The sequence below is a fragment of the Grammomys surdaster genome, unplaced genomic scaffold, assembly GCF_004785775.1.
Source record: "Grammomys surdaster isolate TR1022 unplaced genomic scaffold, NIH_TR_1.0 124903, whole genome shotgun sequence".
In the NCBI taxonomy this organism is placed as follows: Eukaryota; Metazoa; Chordata; class Mammalia; order Rodentia; family Muridae; genus Grammomys; species Grammomys surdaster.
In genome coordinates this window covers 474,123-493,978 of record NW_021619838.1, presented here as the reverse complement: position 1 = coordinate 493,978, position 19,856 = coordinate 474,123, and the positions used below count along the sequence as shown (strand labels likewise).

The window sequence follows — 19,856 nt, the reverse complement described above, 5'->3', positions numbered from 1 at the left end:
ACCCCAGGGGCTACTAAGGCCCCTTCATCTAGACCCCCACCTCAGCCAACAAGCAAAATCAGCAAATCAGTCACAGTTTTATTAGATTCTGGATTTAAAAGGCCCTGATCCAGCCAAGGGGAAGGCGGTAGCTCTGACTCTTAGATGCCACCAGCCAAGGGCTGTCTAGCACCAGATCCACTCTGCCAAGTAAGGACTGGGCCAATTCTTGGCACAGATGTGTATATGGTAGGAATAATGTCCAGGAAGCAGAGGGCCTTCTGTGCCTTTAGCCTGGTCCCTGTAGGCCCCAGTCCTGCTGGCATAGCCACTGGCTTGTGGTTCGGCACTCTGTGTATTCTCTGCTCTGGGCTTGTAGACATGTTTCACCAGTGTACTGAGGTACAGGAAGGCAGTATGCCTCCCTCTGCCAGCACTCCGAGAGTCAGAGACTAGGAGGTGTGGGAGGCAGAGAAGCTGACACCTCCAGCATCCCACAACTAGGCAGAGGCATTTGGGGCAATGTTGACCTCTTACAGAGGTCAAAGAAGACAGGTAAAGAGGGAGTAATAAGTGTGGTCATAGAGACTGCCTGTCCCCAGTCATGTGTACAAGGTGTCCAGGACCAGCTCAACAGCTGAGGAGTGAAGGATGTGGTGACTTGCTAGCCTCGGAACCAGGCCTCTCTACTTTAAGCCACTGCATCTTCTGCTGGTGCTGCTGAACAGCATCCTGCACACGGGCATCCATCATCGCCTCCGTGAGGACTCCATCCTCAGATGAATATGCCATGGCCTGGTAGAAAAGAGGGTGCAGAAGAGAGGCTAGTTGCTTACACAGGGAGGCCAAGCCCTCAATCTAGGCCCAGAGACCACTTTAGGCACTAGCACAGTGGGCACAACTGAGCTTACTAGTGCTACTGCTGTTAAATTTCTCAATAACTTTCTAAAATAGAAAGCCTGAACAGAGTTGTTTCCCTCTGTACATAAAGGTAACTCCCTCTGAGCAGGACACAAATGCAGAACCCTCATAAGCCCCTATGTTATTCTGGCTCCATTTCCCAGCTCAGGCATACACCAGGTCACATAGCAATTATGAAGGCCAGATAATGCAGCCATATACTTTACAGGGCTCCTGAACAGTGGGTGCTGCTGCCAGGCCCCTATCCTCAGGGTATATGGTGTTAGTGTGAGGTTTCTCCAATCAGAGCCAAGTAGTGGTCCTCTCTGGATAGGCTGCTCCTTTTCATGTCTATTTCCACTGGATGACAATGGCCCCTGTCACTTCTTTATCCTCCCTGAGGATGGCACTCCAGGATCAGCCAGCAGGAGTTTGAACTAGTCAAGTTGTACCCTTCAGATACTATAAAGGGACCAGGGCTCACAGGTGGTTGAGACCACATTCCTGCTGGTTTTCTGCTTGAAGCAGAGCATGTCCCGAAAGACATCAGCACAAGGTATGGAGAAATCTGAATGCAATGAAGGGGATACTCCAGGCAGAGAAATTTCCTACCTAGGGTACTAGGACACACTGTAGAGAAACTGAATCGCAGAGTCATATATAACAATTCTGCTAAGACACTGTCACCTGGGAGGAGATAATCATAATGGTATTTTGTGTCATCTGGATAAGCAGGATAACCAGGAACAGATGAGGTCCACTATCCTACTATGATTCACTGTGGAGGAAGTCTTGACCCTAAAGCCAGACTACCAACTCTGAGAGGTGGTTGGAAGTCATGGATACTCTCTCCCAGCTTGAGCTCACCCAAGGCCAAAAGCAAGGTATACTGGAGCCCCAGCTGGATGGACTGTGTAGCAGCTTTCTCTAAGTAGCTACACCTTGCCAAAGGCCTAGTAGAGGAGCGCTCACCCACCAGCTAGCCTAGGAACTCAGGTCAGACAGACATCAGGGCTCATGCTGTGGGTATCCTGGGCTGGACCCTGGGTTACAAGCCAGCCCAGGTGGAGGTAAACAATGCCATGCACCAGCAACACTCACAACCTGCCAGAGACGAGCTTCTCTGCTCTATCTTGCAACTGTTTTGTAAATCTAAAACTATTCAAATGTTTTAAGTTTAACTGGGTGTAGTGGTTTGCCTGAAGTATCAGCTTCTCTCAAAGCTGAGGCAGGACTGGTTGACTGTGAAGTTGAAAGCCAGGCTAAGCAACATAGTAAGACCCCAGGTCAAAAATGAGTAAACAGGAGCTCAGTAGTTAACAGCACTTACTGCTCTTGCAAAGACCCAGGTTCAGTCCCCATCACCAACACTGGGTGGCTCACAACCACCTGTAACTCCAGGGGAGTCAATGTACTCTTCTGTGTCTTGTGTTAAGACAGAGTTTCTCTATATAACTGGCTGGCTTGAAACTTGCTATGTAGACTAGGCTGACTGTAGACTCATACACATCTGCCTGCTTCTGCCCCTGCTGGACCTAAAGGTGTGTGCCACCACGCCCAGCCTCATGTCCTCATCTAGCCTTCAAAGACACCAGGCATGCATATAGTGCACATAAACATGCAGGCACTCATGCATACACATAAAATACATACAGTATATTATACATATGCATACAATTTAAAAAAACTTAAAAATATTTCAAGAAATAGTCTTGATCTTCCTTAAACCCTCAACAATGAAGGGGAAAGGAAGGAAGAGAAACATTGTTTAGTATCCCCCACACTGTCACCACCCCCCTGACATCAAAGCCAGGTGAAGACAGCATTGAAACTTATAGACCAGCAGTCCTGATGAGCAGGGTTGTAAAGTCCTCAATCAGAACCTGATGCATAAGTACTGAGAGTTGCAGGCCAGCCCAGAAGGTGAGGGCTGTCTTAAATACGCAACAACAAAGCCTAAGCCCAGCCTTTTGGAACACATCTGTAATCTCAATACTTGGGAAACTGAGGCAGGAGAATTTTAAGAGAATTCAAGGCCAGCCTGGGCTACAGAGTGAGACCATGTCTCAACAAACAAAAGCACCTCCCCACCCCCACCCCCATCGAACCACTTCAGTATTTCTCACTTTTTGTGATACAGGGGATTAGGCCCAGGAATGTATATAGGCAGACACTCCTATCACCACTACATCTCCAGCCTCACTTAAATTTTAAAATGTTAAGGTAGGATTTCATTGTGTTGCCCAGGCTGATCTTGAACTTGCAATCCTCTTGGCTCATCTTCCAAAGTACTGGGATCACAGGTATGTGCCATCATATCCTGCTTGGTAATGGTTTCTTAAACATGACATGATAGACAACAAAAAGAAAAAATAGATAAATCAGGCTCCATCAAAATGTAAAAGTTGTGTACACAAGACAGAGACAGATGGTTCTCCATGAATTTGTAGCTGGCCTGGTCTACACAGCAAGTTCCACGACAACAACCATAAAAGAATATTACCAATAGAATAAAAAGGCAGTCTATCCAATGAAAGACAATATTTGTAAACCACATATCTGGTAAGAGGTTAATAGCAACATTATGTAAGGAGAAGAGCCCCTACAAACTAAAACTCTGTAACTTCAAGGCTGAAAGAGACAGTGTGAAGAGCACTGGATGCTCTTCCGAAGGACCCAGGGTCAAGTCCCTGCACCCACATGGTGGCCCACAACCTCATCTGTAGCTCCAATTCCAGGGGCTCTGACATCATTTCTTCTGCAGGCACCAGACTCTCACACGGTATGTAGACATATATACAAACAAAAACAGCCCACATAAAACAAAACAATACAGGTATGGTGATGCACTCCTTTAAGGCCAGCCTGATCTAGGATAGTCAGAACTACCCAGAGGGACATTGTCTCAAAAAACAAAAACAAGGTGGTTAAGATAGTATTCTATGCTTAAGGTCTGTGTGTGTGTGTGTGTGTGTGCACGAGAACACACATGAACACACACACACACACACACACAGTGAATCCCTAGAAGGGGTAGTTGCAAAGGCAGGAACTTGTGTTATCCTAAGATGAATGGAAAATGGAGGCTGCAGAGCAATGAAGGGTCTGTGTGATGTGCAAGTACTCAGGAGTCCTATGGGGGTAAAAACAACAGCATCCAGGTCTGTGTTATTCCATGGCTGACAGGATCTAGGCAGCACCTTGGGCCGTCCTCTTATATCTCCTGTTCCTCTCCAGAGAACAGCCTAGATGAACCTGCCTTAGTCACTCTGACCAACTGCCAGGACCGTCAGGGAGCATGCCCAGCTCTCCCTTGTAAAGCCTTACTTAATCTGTTGCTCTCTCTGACAATACACTAATGTGAGAAAGGTGAGCTATCTTGGTGAGAGCTTTGTGAGCCAGGTAACCTGCTGGGATGAGCTCAGTGTACTGCCCCATAATATTTAACATGCCAAAGGTCTGACATCCTCATAGGCATATACTTAGAGATCACCCTTCAGAGGAAGTAATTTCATTGAAATGAGGGCACAGAAAGAGTCCATGGTTCCTTAGAATTCATGCACAAGACAAAAGAGCTCACAGATGCTGTCTTATCATATGAAGACCCAGCAAAACCTTGACCCCTATTAGCCAAGAAAGAGCCTTCTTCAAGGTCTGACCACGTTGGCACTAACCTTTGTACTTCAGCCTCCAGAAATATGGAAGGACAACTTCTTGATTTTTAAGCAAGCCACCTGTACTATGACGATCTCCCTGTTCTCCACCATCAGTTGTGGGAACAGACCCTGAGCAAGGATAGAGCAGAGACCTTGACCACAACAGGGTGCTGCATCTGAGGTATATACTGTAGCAGCTAAGCTAGTTTATATGTCCCTAGTGTACCTAGTGGATACAAAATCCAAACCTAAATAGGACTGTCCCATGCATACCTAGAAAAGCACTGCCAAGTTTAAGTGGCTTGCTGTTATTTGGTTACAGAAAGTTAGCTACAGGGACATGGTGAAGTTGGTGCAAAGTCTGAGATGGCCATAGCACCCTCTATCCCATCAACAAGGCTTTTCTTGACAACACCAAAGGCTGAAACTCCTAAACTGCCCTGGCCCTGCTGTAGGAGTTTCCTGCCACAAGACCACAGATCTGTTGCTAGGCAGCTTCAAAGAAAAAAACATGATTTTAGGCAATGACAATAGGCCACTGTGGCCCATGCCTTGAGCCAACAACACCCTTGTATAGTCTCAGAAGGAACGTTCCTGCCTCCTTTAACATGAATGTGTCCTAAGTCAGATACCCAAGAACACCCATGCATGAAGCACACATCATTACCTGAATTTCTCTGAAACTGTCTAACAGATAGCCCAAAGAAGCAGCCCTCTAGACTTCTCCAGAGACTCTTGCACATGTTCCCTAGACCCTGACATCCCCCTAAGACCATGACAGTGCTCCAGATTTGGGCCAGAACATGCTGAGCTAGTGACAATATCACCTCATCCTCCCATGAGTGACTCATTAGTCCTTGATGTGATCTTAGTGGAACCAAGGGCACATGCCTAGCCATGCTTGGAACAACCTTCAACATAAAACTTCCTTTGGGAGAGTAGGACAGTATTTCAGAGTGGATTGAGTTCCAGGATCTTAACTCACCTGCCATGCCACAGCAAGCTGAGCAATCTCCCGGCCTGACATTCCCTCCGTCAGCTGGGCAACCTCTGAGCATTTCTTTCCGTAGTCAAACTGGGCCACCTTCAAACGTCTGGAGGAAAAGTTCCCAAGTGGGTCTGGGCTGCCATGGCTCTACATAAAGGGGGCTGGGGAGATTGGAGAGCAAGGCTGCCCAAGATCACACTCTATCAAATGCTTCCACTTGAACTGGACACCATTAGTGAGTGGGCTTTTTTATACAGCCATAGTTGAATGAGGTGAACTCTGCCAGATATCCTCAGCCTTCCTTCCTGACCTGCAGGAGATGCCAGGTTGGAAGCAAGCAGGGTTGGCAGATGGAGCTATACTCTCCCAATCTGACTTCACTCCTACTTACTAGGCCCAGCCTTCAACTACATACATATTCAGCACCCAAAGAGCAGGCATAGTTAAATGCTCAGCCAATGGTGAAATTCTAACAGAGCAGGTAGACTTCTAGGTAAGAAATAGACCAGTTAAGTAAAAGGACCTGTAATCCAAATTTCCAGCAATAAAACATCTGACCAAACGCCACAGAAATACATGAAACATGAATAGAGGCTGCATGCCTAAGCTGAGGCTGGGGATATGAGGCTAGCAGGAGGCAGAGGACTTGACCAGCAGCGGTGGAGGATGGGTCCATAGAAAATTGCAGGGTCAAGCCATGTTTTCTTCAGAACAGTAAAAGGCAACAGGCAGCAGGAGGGATTCAGGTCAGGACGTGGAGTCTGAATGCCATGGAGCCTGGGCCCCAGGAGACGGCTGAAAGCAGAGCAGCCTCTGCTGATGGGAGGTATGGGAAGTATACTAGACACAGCAGTGAGGGCTTCCTCATTAGAGCGTGGCTTCTCCCTGTCTCCACAGGGCTGCAGAGCAGCCTCAAGGAGTGTCAGGGCAGGTATGCAACTAAACAGGAGAAAGCCATGTCACACACAGTCAATAGCTTAGGGTGGTAACTGCAGCCTCCAAACCTGGTACAATAGGCACAGAGCAAATGTGGTGGATGCCACATGGAGGTACCACATTCTCCTGATAACCAGGGTTCAGTGATTTAAAATGTGAGAACGGGCTGTTGGGGCAGGCTTGCAGCTGTCCTCCCATAAAGAGCAGTGCGAGGAAGGGCTGAGGGTCCCCATGACAGAACCATCTTTGCCAGGGCACATGTACAGAATGTGACCCCACACAGATGGCCTAAGCCCCAGGGAAATGAAGCGCTCAGACAGGTTCCAGGTCAGTAAGGGGAACCCCACGGGGCTGGACACTTACTGCTTTCCTTCTGTGGCCGGCTTAAGGACATACTTGTCAAAATACATTCTCACCAGGCGCTCTCGCTCCTCCCGCTGTGGCAGGGCAAAGCAGACCATCTCGTCAATGCGGTCATTGATGGCCCAATCAAACTGCTCAGGCTGGTTACTGGCCAGGACCAGCATGAACCTGCAGCCACAAAGTGCATGCTGAGGGATTGTCCAATCATGAGTCACTCAGGGGCATGAGGGTCTCTTATGCCTCCTCAGGTAAACCTGATAGATGGATGTAACTTGGAAGCTCTCCCTTTCTTCCTTGCTCCCTTCCCTTCCACTTTTTTTGTTTGTTTTGTTTTTGAGAGATGGGGTTTGAATCCAGAGATTCAAGAATGTTAGGCAAGTATTCAATTACTGAGATGTACTTGTCACCTCTGACAGCTTTTTAACTCAGGAAACCCCGGCCCACCAGGCCATTTGTACATGACCACAGCAAGTAAGAGGATGTTTGTGTGGATAAAATGGCCACATATTTACTAGAAGGCTGGGTCCTACCTTAGTGATGAGCAAGCTAAGAATAGAATTAGGGGACCTGGATGAAAGAAACTTGTCTGACCAAAGGCACCGACCCTGCCAGTGGCTTTTGGATAAAATCCTGGGAGATAGCTCTTACTGGGGTCTCTTTCAAGGCCTAGATGCTACCCTAGTCCCAGTATCACAGATAAAGACCAAGGCTCCATTCTTTCTACACATGACACTTGGATCAGCTCCCAGGAAGAGTAAACGCATTCTGGGCTCAAGCCTAGGTGCTAATGCCCTGAAAGCAGTCTTCAGACATATTAGTAACAGGAGTGTCTTCATTCAGCTGCATATGGACAGCTGGATGTCAGAAGGCATGAGGTGTTGTTCAAACTGAGTGACCATGTTGACAGGGACAAATCCAGCAGACTTTCTTATGTCTCATATTGCTTTTCTGAAATGGGCCTTTAAGAGCCCTTCCCAGGTAGGAACATGAAGACAGCCCAGACAGTTGACCACCCACATACTATGTACTGTATTCATGAATTCATTATTGAATGTCAGTTATGCCTTAGCTCCCTTGTGAGGACAAAGAACTAACAATGCCCAGAAGTACTCCGCACAAGGAGCTAGGGGCAAGATTGCACTTACTTACTACTGTGTTGTCCTGTCCTGTGAAGGAAAGCATTCAGAGTAGCCCTGAGGTCTTCACTTATCTTTTCCTACAGAAAGAAAATATTCAGCATCACTCTCCAGCCTGAGGAGCAGTTCTGTACACGGCCAAGTTAAAGTGCCCACAGGAGACACTGCTGGGAGGGAAAGGCAGGGGTTAGGAACATAAGCCTGATCTGATAGCCAAACCTTGGATTCCTGCTGATACAGAATCACTGTAGAGAGCCAGTGTGGTTAGTAAGGGGTGCTTGTTATGTTATGCATCTCCAAGACCCTGGTTCAATCACAAACTTCCCAAACTTAGAAGGAAAAGCAACTGCACAGCAGCCTCAGCTTGTACAGCATGAAGGCCTAGCCTTTCTGTGCTCTAGGGCATAGTAACTTCTAAGCTGGTCCTCTGCTAGATTGGCTTAGAGCACCCAGCTCTGACCAACTCCCAAAGATAGACAGGGTTCCAGAACACTCACAGTCGCTCGCTTCCTGAGGAAGGCATCTGCTTCATCCACAAAGAGCAGGAGGCTGTGAACCAGAGAATGGTCAGGCAAGAGGATGCTTGAATGCCACAAGCCAACCTCAGGAAGGTCCCAGAAGCAACAGGAAGTACAGTGCATATCCCCGAGAGAAGCTGCTCCACAGCAAGAGCACAGGTCATGCCCTATCAGGGATTCTTCACATGCTGACCCAGTAAAAACAGAGCTCACAGCCTCCTGGACCCTGACACTAAGAGCCCAACTGCAGCTCTAATGGCATATGGTTGTTCTACCCGCAGATCTCACTCAAGGCCAGCAGACTAGGTCAGAGTAAGAGCTGAGATGCCCATGTTCAGCATCAGAAAGAACTGGTTATCTAGGGTGAAATGGCAAAGTCCAAAGGAAAGGACATACTAAGGCATAGTAGCAGTGCCAGGGATCTGTGGCCATGCGTACTGCATGGTCTGGTGTGACAGTGTCAGCCAATTCTCAGAGGGTTCAACACAGTCAATGAGGCCTAGAGCCATTCCCTTCCCCATTTGAGCTAGCTCTTCACCCCTGGCAGTAATTATATCTGCTTGGCAACACCCTTGTACTGGAAGCTTTCTGTCCACCCTCAGCATGACATTTTCTCTAAGGGACCCTTCTGTATAAGCATCCATCCCTAGCTGTCTTCAGAAGAAACTACCCATGGACTCCCACACAACTTCAAGGACAGGAAAGGAGGGAGGCATCAGGGCCTTAGCTCTTGGTACCTGGTGGGTCCTTAGGAATAGAAACCTATGTACATGGGGTCATATGCTCACCCTCGTCGGCTGGTGCTTGCCCAGTCGAAGACCTTGTGCATGGCAGTCACACCCTCCCGCCCCATGGGGGCCACGTCCCCGCCTGTCATGATGGCGTAGTCCATGCCTGAATGCAGTGCAAGTTTCTGGGCAGAGAGGGGTGGGGAAACAGAGCAGATGTTCCCTCCAGAATCCCAACCCTACAGCTCCACCAGCCAACCCTGCCTAGCATAGACAATCCCCCACCACAAGAGCTGGTAGCCCCTGAATGACTGAAGTGCTCTGAGAACCAGTGACAAAAGCTGCCCATGGGTCAGATCCCAAGAAGAACCCAGTCCCACCTTCACAGCCATGAATTTTTACCTTAGCAAATAGTGTCTTGCCAGTGCCCGGTGGCCCATACATCAGAACGTTCCTATATAGGCTTTTGTTCTTCTTAGTATTTCTTGTTGCGATGGCAATATCTCGGACCCGTGCCTCCAGGCTAGGCTGCCAGAGCAAGATGAGGTTTGGAGAACCTGGTCTCCCAGCCTACAGACAGCCTTAGGGAGTGGAAGGACCACAGGTATTCTAATGCAGCCCACTCCTTGTGGACACCAGACTGGCCTATGGGGTATCTGAATATAGGTTTGGTTGACAGTAACATGTATTTCAGGATCCCAAAGCCACAGCACAAGAGCCACATAAACACAATAGCTCAACTCTGCTGTCCATTTCCTGGGGACCACAAGGCTTCCCAAATCACTTACACTGAGGATGACGCCCTCCAACGCATCTTGGGGTCTGCTGACTAGTCGTCTGCTGACCTGGTAGGGGATACCACCACAGTTGGCAAGACACAGAGGTACCGTGAAGTACTGCCCCACACAGTGCAAGACTAGTACCCCAGTGTCAAAGCTGAAAAGTGTCTGTTGTGGGGCTTGGGTGATTGATCAGCTCTTCACTATAGATCTTTATCTTTCCAACCACCTGTGCTGAATATCTGAAGAGACCCAGCTGAAGCCAGAGAACAAGCCTGTCAGAGAGAGCAGAGAGCAGCTGAGCCTAAAGGAAGCAGCTAGATGCCACACCACACTGACAGTTTCTATGGCAGGACAGACTCTGAGCTCAGGTCAGGAAGAGCTAAAGCATCCCATGGGCAGTCATGTAATGAGATTACGCTAACAGGCCTCACTGGTATGACACAGTTGTGAGAAAACACCCATGCCAGCATGACAGGGAAATCAACCATTGTTTGGTTAAAGGGAGAGGACAGAAAAATGCACATCGCTTGTTTGTGATATGGGAAGATCCCTGGGAAGGATGTGGAACCCTGAATCCTCACTGTGGCCATACCTGGATGGGATGCCTCAGTGCCTCCAGCACTGAGATACGGGAGGTCTCTCTCACCAGGGATGGCTTTCCCAATCGGGCCTCAATATACCGACCAGCAACAGAAGTAGCATTCTTGGCAGAATAGACTCCAACAGCTAATAGTGTCAATCCAGCCACCTGGGACAGAAAAAGAGCAGTTTATGCTGCACCTCTGCCCCGAAGTTCATCCTATCCTCCAGGAACAGCTAAGGACCCATGGTTGCCTATACTGGACTCTGGCTGGATGCCTGACCCCATATCACAGTTGGCAGTGCATTTGCACACTTCAGGTGACAACAAAATCTTTATCACTGGCACTCTGCACCACACTACTCTTTGTGCCTTGTAACATGAATCTTCAAAAGCAGAGGCAGCAAGATGGAAAGTGGCTGGCTGTACAGGGCTAGATACTCTCTAAGGGTCTTGGCTTCCACTGCTCTCTTACCATTGAAAAAGTTAAACTGCATTCTTAGAAAACAAGGCTAACCACAAACCATAAATTCCTTTAAAAGTCAACGTATTAGCATGTCAGGCAGTTCCATAAGGAGGGGGCATTTTCCAGGCCAGTCTGTGGTTTACTGGTAAGTTGCCTAGCATTCCTAAGACCTCAGGTTCTGTCCTCAGCACCCTAAATAATAAAAAACAATGTGCCTTCAGCACTCCCCTTCAGTGGATCAACCTCTGCACCTAGCTAGCATGAAGCCCTCAGTGACACCCTGAAGAAACTTTAGATTCTCAGAGCCCATCTCCTACATTGCAGACCATCTCCTGCCTCATGGAGTTGTGGAGTTGGCAGGGCATACACTACCAAAAATGCCAGATGGCCAGGCACGATGGCAAACACCTTTAATCCCAGCACGTAGAAGGTAAAAACAGATGGATCTCTGTGAGTTTGAGGACAGCCTGATCTACATAGCAAGTTCCAGAACAGCTATAAACCAGAGCTACATAATTGAGAGAGCCTGTCTCAAAAAACAAAAAAACAAAACAAAACAAAAGTTATCCCAAGGCTGGAGAGATGTCTCAGTGATTAAGAGCATGTCTCTTCTCTCCAAGGACCTGGGTTCAGTTCCCTGCACAGCAGCTCACAACTGTTTGTAATTCCAGTTCTAAGTAATCTGAGACCCTCACACCAATGCACATAAAATATATTATTTTTAAAAGTAGTTAACACTACCTTCTCCCAAAGACACTGGAAAGTGAGCTCTAGCCATTTCCTAGCTGTTGCCTGGATTCGAAGTTTGAAGCCTCAAGGTAGGCTGCTACTGCCATGACTAGAGGTGACTTGTCCCTCTAAGATTTATATGATGAGTACTTGGTCTCATGCAATGCAGCAGTTTGCAAAACCTCGCAAGTGGGGCCTAGAAGTCATTATTAGGTGCACTATTCAGACTTTCCAAAACCAGATAAACTGCTTGTTTTATAAGTTAGTCAGCTCTGGGTACCTTGTTAGAGCAATGTAAAATGAATTAAGAGAAGACTGAAAAGTCTGAAATGCCCCTAAACCCAAATACTCTATCATGTCTCACTACAGTTCTTACAGACAGTTGTTACAGCTCAGGTCCCTAATCTGAGCTGGCATAACATTGCTGAGTGTATCTGCAAGACACCAGGTATCCCCACAGCCAGCAGGTAACAGGGAAGTCACTGGAGATTGTGCCCTAGAGTTGCCCACTAGTCTTACCCCTAGGGATATAGGGTAGTACACACCGTGGCTGTCACTTTGTCCCAGTCTGTCACAAAGGCACGGAATCCTTCACCAAACAAGGTGCCAGCTGTCCTGCATGGGGAAAAGTCACATGACTTTCTTGAAGCGATACTGGACAAGGTCAAAAAGAAACTAATGAAGCCCTTTAAGTCTTTCAGGTCAGTCTCAAAAGATGAGTCTACCAAGGTGGGGGTGTTAAAGAGCAGACCCAGAGCTGTAGGATAAAGAAGGATAGAGGTCTTTCATGACCTTCAGTGACTCACTAGCTTGAGCTGGGAACCACAAGGCAGATGGACAGCAGGCACTAAGTTCTGACTGCATCCTTACCTGATAGACTCCAAGATGGTCTGGCGGTGCTCTGCAGCCTTGAGTCGAATCTGCTCCCGGATGATGTCTGCATTTTCTCGATCAGCCTTGGCCCGTGCTCGGGCCTCAGCCTCCACCCGCAACATCTCGTTCTTATGCCGCAGTTCCATCTCACGCTCCACAGTGGCTGTCCCACAAAAAGACAAAGACAGTGTTCTTCAGCCCATATTATGCCCGCCTCTGCCCACACTGCTGACATGCACACACAAATCTAAATACTGCATGGACCAGGGACAGCACAGTGTCACACTGAATAATCCATCCTTCATAGCAAGCCCTTCTAGCAGATGGAGGACCCGTGACATGGCATGGACCACCTCTCAGATGACATATTTTAAAAACAAACAAAAATGTGGATGAAAAGGACAGAAACTTACTTATACTGACATCTAACTATCAGAATACCAGAAAGGTCACAAGATGTGATAATGTGAACCTATTTGTCAGCAGTAAGAACCAAATGCCAAGCAATGAGCCAACTGTCATTGCACAGTGACACCAACAAATTGCCTCAAACCTTTCCTGACAGACTCCTAGAGACAGGAAATGTTCTCCCTGCTGGGACACATATGTGTAAAGTGGCAGGGTGGCCTGATGATGAATGAAGTTCTACCACAGAAGCTAAGCACGGGCAATTTTCCTATCCCAATCAACTAGTTCCGGACCTTTCTACTCAGGAGTCAAGAGTCAGCTCTGTGAAACCGAGCCATCTGCTGTGTCTGGTGTCAAAGCACATGCTATAAATGCAGTCCTTAGCTGTGATCTCAGTGAGTCTCTGAGGGGGCATTTCTTAAGGACTAAGATGCCCAAAAAACCACCCATCCTTGGTGACCCCTACCTCGCCGTATGGCCTCCTGCTTCTGCACAGATTCCTCTTGCTTCCTTAAATTCTCTTCATTCAGAAGTTGCTGAGAAGTCACATTAAAGTTAAAAGCTTTTGAAAATCAGAAAGACAACAAAAAACAAGCCAACAGGTTGCAGCTGCTCTGGGCCAGGAATACTTCTGCCCACCTGAGGAATCTCAAATTTCATGGGGCTCTAGCTGGTGCATTCCAATGCAGACACGTCTGATGTAGACTCAGGACATGCACACATTAAGGAATTGGCTTCAGAGCTGCTCTACCTGCTGGGGCAGAAGTAGCCTTTAAAGCAGCTCACCAATATGGTTCCAAAACCTCCAGAGCCTGCAGCTCTGCTCTACGGTTCAAACAGAATTCTGATCTCTGCCTACTGCAATTAACAGATATAACGCCCCAGCAGACAAAACAGGAGCATAAGCCTGAGGCTGCTGAGCTCTTATAGCAGGGAGCCAGCATGGATCAAAGCAGGCCTATCTAGGTTTTGGACAGTCCAGGTTCCCTGTCCTCCTCCACCATTCACTGACCTTGCTAGTTAGGTACCCATCTAGCAAGAACCCTCAAAGGTTAAAACAAAACAAAACAAAACAAAAAACAAACAAAAAACCCCAAACCACTTCTATTGTGGGAGCATCACAAGCCCATGTGCATGGGCTTATATGTGTGCTCAGGTATGTCTATACACGTATACATGTACAGCACACCTCTGCCTTTAGGTGCGTGTCTGGGCACATTCACTGTGTACACAGGCCAAGAGTATGAACATACCAGAGCCTATGTCTGAGAAAATCTACCCAGGACCAGCAACACTTGTATTCTTGTCTAAGATTCAGCTGCATAGTTTCCTATGTTACTCCAAGGACACTGCATGTCCCTCAGAGGTATGCCTTGCTTACCTGTTGTTTCAGCTGGTCCTCATAGCGTTGTCGAGCTAGCTTATCCTGGTACTGGGCCCTCTAGAGAAGAAGACAGAAGTAAAGACTCACTCTGGCTGGAAAAGCCACTAGAAGAATCAGAGAACAGGATCTGGACCTACCCTGGAGTGGCTGTTGAGGCGAGCTACAGATGAGCTGCCACCTCCTACAAATATGCCAATACAGAATGGCCCTGTACCAAGGAGTTCATGGATTCGGGGTTAGGATTCGGGGTTATTGTGTTTTGTTTATTTTTACATTAGTGGTCCAGGTCTCAGTACAACAACAACCACTTAGTAAACCCTCAGTGAGTCAGTGACTAAAAGATTCGGAGAGGCATCCAATAGTCCAGCCCCCACTCATGGCACCTGTGCACTTACAGCCTGGTGCTGCCGTGTCTCTTCGCTCAGGGTTTTCCTTCTTTCCTCGGCTTGCACACGGATCTGTTCACTCTTTAGTTGCTCTACAGCAGCTTCATACTCCTACAGAATGCAGGAGAACCTGTGTAAGACTCATACCCTTGACAGCCATCCCATCGTGCTGTAGATTACGAAATGGCTGGATGTTATTCACCTCCTACCCTGAGCTCAGGCTACAACTATGTTGTACAACAGACAGGGACTAAAGATGGAGCCTATTCTGTGCTCACTGAAAATCCTGGCATCAAAAAGTGTTCCTTTTGATTTTGTTGTTTGTTTTTCAACATAGGGTTTCTGTGCAGCCCTGGCTGACCTGGAACTTCCTCTGTAACCAGGCTGTCCTGGAACTCAAGAGATCCACCTGCCTGTCTCCCAAGTGCCAGGATTAAAGCATGTATGACCAATCAAGCTTCAAGGGTTCTTCTGAGCACTGAGAAATAAAATTAAAAAAATCAGGAACGGTGATGCATACCTGTAATCCTGGCACTTAAGAGGCTGAGACAGAAGGACTGCCAAGAGTCAGGAGGCCAGCTTGGGATATACAGAAAAACTCTTAGCCAGGGGTATCATGGAGGATGGGGTATATTCCCAGCACTCTGAAGGTAGAACAGACAGATCTCTGAGTTCAAGGCTAGCTTGGTCTACCGAGTAAAACCAGGATAGCCAGGGGTATACAGAGAAACTCTATCTAAAGAAAGAAAGAAGGAAAGAAACAAAGAGAAAGGAAGGAAGGAAGAAAGGAAAAATTCTGTCTTAAAACAAAAACCCCAAATTTCAAGAAAGATCCCTTGCCTTTAAATCCAGACTTACCTCACCTACAACTTCCCTCTCAGACACCTCTCTACTATAGGGTCATAGCCATATATGCCCAGCTTCCAGCTCTTACATCCCTCAATTCCTTCACAGAATGGAGGACACATCCATAGTCTGTCCATCCATAGTACTGGTCCTCTCACACCCTCATGGCACTAGCCCACAGTTCACCTTGAGCTTAGACTGTTGTTCCAACTGCAGTGTCTGCTCCTGCATCTGTGCAAGACTCAGTGCCTCCTTGGCATGGCCTGTAGAGGAGAGGAGAGTAGGAGAGAGGGTATTAGTATGCTGCCAATGGACATATCTGTGTGGCTAAAAATGGAACCTCTCACTCATGCAAGGGGCTTTCTGAGAAACCATAACACTCAGGCTTGTGCCTTCTCAGCCAGCCTCACCCCTACCTAGATTCACAATAACCATTCCTTTCAAAGCTGCTGTCCCACCTCCAACAGAGAGCCTGGTGAGTTTGGGTATGCAACTTAGTTGTTACAGAACTTGTCCCACATGCAAAAAGCCCTAGGCCAGATCCTAGCATCAAACAATCAAGAGTCATATGGATGCCTGTGATTCTAGTGTTCAGAAGTTGGAAGCCAAAGGATCAGGAGCCCAAAGCCATCCTCATCTGCATAGTGAGTCTGAGAATAGCCCAGTAGCCATGAAACTTTGGAGGGGGGGGGGGAGCATTAAGAGCTTTAAATGTTCACGGTCCCATCCCCAGGGGATCATCACATTGCCAAGAGCTCCATCAGAAAGACCACCACATACTCATCCAGTATCAGGTTGTGGAACAATAACATGTCAGGCATTTTTCAATTAGGGAAGCAGAGTTCTAGCTGGTGTTTATATCTGTAACCATTAATGATGCAAAACACATGCAGGCAAAAATGGATGAGTAAGGATCCAGTATCAGATAATGCTCCTAGATTATAAATATCTTCTACATTTTTTGTGTGTCAGGGGGCACTGATGTTTATCAATACTTAGTGGGAAAAACTTGACTTCTAGTACATTCCAAAGAGGCCTAAGTCAGGTCTCCAAATTTCCATGGTAGTTTTCCATTACTAATACCTTATTGTAAAAACTTTCTACCACAGAAAAACATGGGAGTGAAGATCACCAAGGAAGCCCATACTTAATACAACAATGTCCCTGTCTTGCTTTTTTAACCCTTACTTTCTATCCCCATGACTTCTCTTATTTTTGAAGTCTTCAAGGCCAGCTGCAATTTCTTCAAATGTAACAATCATGTCGTTAGTCAGAGCTTTACAACTGTTAGTGATATGAGTATCGGGAGGGAAAATGGCCTAAGACAGGAGGTCTAAGGCAGCATGGTTTGAACACTTCACAGCTTTAGATGATCATGGCCAGTGTCTTGACATTTGGGATAAATTTAGACAAAACATGCAGTTTGGCATGAACTCTTCCAGTGGGCAACAGTGTCAGAGCTTGGGAAGGACCTCCCAAGCCAATCTCCTCCTAAACTCTCTGGTCTCCAGTGATCAGGACAGAAGACAAAAGAACTCACACCTGAGGAGACAGACAGCAGCAAGGCACCGCCCTACACCAATTCAGACAGTAAGCTTCGAAGCCACGTGTTGAGCAGACCATGACAATGGCCTTTGACACACTGTCTGTCTCTGAAAGGAAAGGGTTGGGGAGAGAAGCACTCTTTGGGGCCTCATCTCAGCATTGTAGGCAGGAATGGAGGTGTCAACAATCCAACAAAGCTGGGGCCAACCCCCAGCTCCTGTTTATTCTTCATGTGGCTCTGGGTAGCTGAGCTAACTTCTCTGAGTCCATTTTCTTGTGAAATGAGTCAGAACAGGTAAACTTCAGCACAGGTTTAGCGCTCACTTGAGGCTGCCCTACAAGAAAAGGGCACAGATGGGGATATGCAGGACCCACAGAAGTTGCTGCTGGCCCAGAAGAGAGCTCTATTAAAACAGAGTAGAGGCGAAGGCACCGAACCCAGACAGGGAATATTCTGGGCAATGTTCTGAGCTCCAGGACTGCCAGTGCAGGCACCTGGAGAGCAATTTACACGCAAGAGTAGTCAGAATGTAGCAAAGGGTTGGAACTGATGTTCCCCATAGTCTGTATAACAGCCTGTGTTAGTGGGACTAATAGCCAAGATTTAATTCTGAAATTCTAGGTATGTCTAGAGAGTGATCTCCCCAAACCAGGAGTTACCAAGAGTTTTCCCTTACATCACAGTGTAACAGGACATTGGATCATCTGTCAAGTCTTCTAACATTGGAAATGCCTTGAAAACCAGTCACCTTTTCTCATTTCAACCCAATCACTGAGTTTATCTAGCAAACGTAAGATTATTTATAAAATTATTAACTCTGCTGGGCCTCAAGAGACAGGTAATCCTGTTCCCAAATCTGAAGGCTTTGAATGTCTATATGGAGATTTGTGTCTGTGGGGCTCAGAGATCACTGCCAAGAGTTGACAAGATCTCACTGTGTACCCTGACTAGCCCGGAACTCACTGTATAGACCAGTCCAGCTTCAAACTTAAGAGATCTGTCTGCCTCTGCTTCCCAAACGTTGGAATTAAAGGCATAAGCCACCAGTCCCAGCCCACATCTTTTTTTTTTTTTTTTCGCCCCACAAGAGCAGAGAATTGACTCACCAAATGCCAGACCCTCTCTCAGAGGCTCTGCATATCACATCTGTCTAAATTAGGGCTTCCCTATAGGATCTTTTGAAAAACAGAATCCATGCATAAACACAAGATTGAAAACAACAACATCCTTCAATCAGTATTTATTCAATACCTGCTACATTTCAGGCTTTTAAAATTTTTTATGTACTTGAGTTTTTGCCTGCATATATGCATGTATATGCCTGGTACCTTCAGAAGCCAGAAGAGGTCCTTGGATCCCCTGCAACTGGGGTTACAGAGGGTTCTGAGCTGCCATATAGGTGCTCAGAATTGAACAAAGGTCCACTACAATAGCAACAAGTGCTCTTAGTCATTCAGCCATCTCTGCAACTCCCTATTTCAGGCTCTTAAAAAGATTTCAACCAGCTAGGCATAGTGGCACATGCTTCAGGAGGTGGTGACAGGTGGAGCTGTGACTTCTCTGACAGCCTGGTCTACGTGAGTCTCAGCCAGAGCTGCACAGTCTTTATAAAAACAACAATAAAAATCCACCTTATATTACATTTTGGCACAAACTGTCAACATCAAAGCAAAAAGGGCATTTGTTGGGAAAGTCCTGGGCTTTGGGATCCAGTCAATGATAAAACCTGTCTCAGAGAGGATCAGCGTTTACAGACACCCTCACTTCACGTTCCACAGTGGAATGCTATCATCCAATAATAAACACAAAATCTACTGTGTTCTTGCTAAAACTAAATGCCCTTTGAAAAACGCTCCCCTTATTAAGTGGGAGAGATTACGATCAACTACCACAACATTGGATCGCCTGATCTGGCTATGACTTTTGGCCTACACCACGTGGAGGCGGAAAGAGAGCCCAACAGTGTAGCTAAGGCCAACATTGGCACCAGGTCTCTCCTACGTCCTACGTGTGGACAGCTGCAAGTGCAAGAGGATGGCAGGATCTGGGTCTCCCCAAATGAAGGGCGGCTATGACCAAATGTTCCATAGCGGCCGTTCAGGTCACCTGAAAGGTGCAGCTACAGACGACCACTGTGCTACTAAGAAGTCAAGAGGACCAAAGTCGCAAAGGCAGCTAGTGACTCCGAGAGAAACCTCCCATTTCCCAGGGCTCGGCCCGCCAAGCCCAGCCCGCGCACTCACGCGAGTGCTCCAACTCGCGCGCCGCTTTGGCCGCACGCTCCAGGCCCGTCGGGTCGAAGTTGCTCCATTTGTCCTTGGGCGATGGCCGGTCTCCCGCACCACGGTCGCCGCCACCCTCCGCCCCAGGCTGAGCGGGCGGCAAGGGCAGCGGAGGCCCTGTGCCTTCGCCCTTGGGGCCCTTGATGCCGAAGAGCCACGACATGGTCTGCAGGCTCCGCTCACCCTCGGTGGACCGTACTCGAGCGTGACTCGCGGGGCTATTAGCAGTCACCACGCGCTGCGGGCGAGATTAACTGCGCAGGCGCGACACACACCCCTTCCTCCTCAACGACGGAAACTTAGGAGGGCCAAAGGGCTCTCAGCCACTGGATTGGACCCTGAAACAGGGACACCTTTGGCGACGGTGGCG

General features: G+C 47.6%; 1 protein-coding gene across 2 annotated transcripts; it reads right to left on the bottom strand.

Annotated features, from left to right (window-relative positions):
- Positions 1-58: 58 nt before the first annotated feature.
- On the bottom strand, positions 59-19,744 carry LOC114636770 (ATPase family AAA domain-containing protein 3). Of its 2 annotated transcripts, none has more exons than XM_028784869.1 (16): positions 19,448-19,744; positions 15,845-15,921; positions 14,822-14,923; positions 14,424-14,483; positions 13,509-13,578; positions 12,632-12,797; positions 12,307-12,376; positions 10,579-10,734; positions 9,993-10,049; positions 9,607-9,732; positions 9,265-9,389; positions 8,456-8,507; positions 7,968-8,038; positions 6,823-6,990; positions 5,521-5,629; positions 59-774 (listed from the first exon to the last, which is right to left on the bottom strand). In XM_028784869.1, the coding sequence occupies exons 1-16, from the start codon at positions 19,647-19,649 to the stop codon at positions 610-612; spliced, it is 1,776 nt and encodes a 591-aa protein (XP_028640702.1). In that variant the 5' UTR covers positions 19,650-19,744; the 3' UTR covers positions 59-609. The 2 variants fall into 2 exon arrangements, 1 of the variants encoding a protein (XP_028640702.1); XR_003713671.1 differs by having other exon boundaries at positions 672-774; positions 6,876-6,990; positions 19,448-19,720.
- Between the last annotated feature and the right edge of the window lie 112 nt (positions 19,745-19,856).

Excerpts from the sequence above, each read along its gene's own strand:
- LOC114636770 (XM_028784869.1), bottom strand. The coding sequence starts at position 19,649 with ATGTCGTGGCTCTTCGGCATCAAGGGCCCCAAGGGCGAAGGCACAGGG. Across the intron at positions 15,922-19,447 it reads GCGCGAGTTGGAGCACTCGC|GCCATGCCAAGGAGGCACTG; the intron begins GTGAGTGCGCGG and ends TCTCCTCTACAG. Across the intron at positions 14,924-15,844 it reads AACAACAGTCTAAGCTCAAG|GAGTATGAAGCTGCTGTAGA; the intron begins GTGAACTGTGGG and ends TGCATTCTGTAG.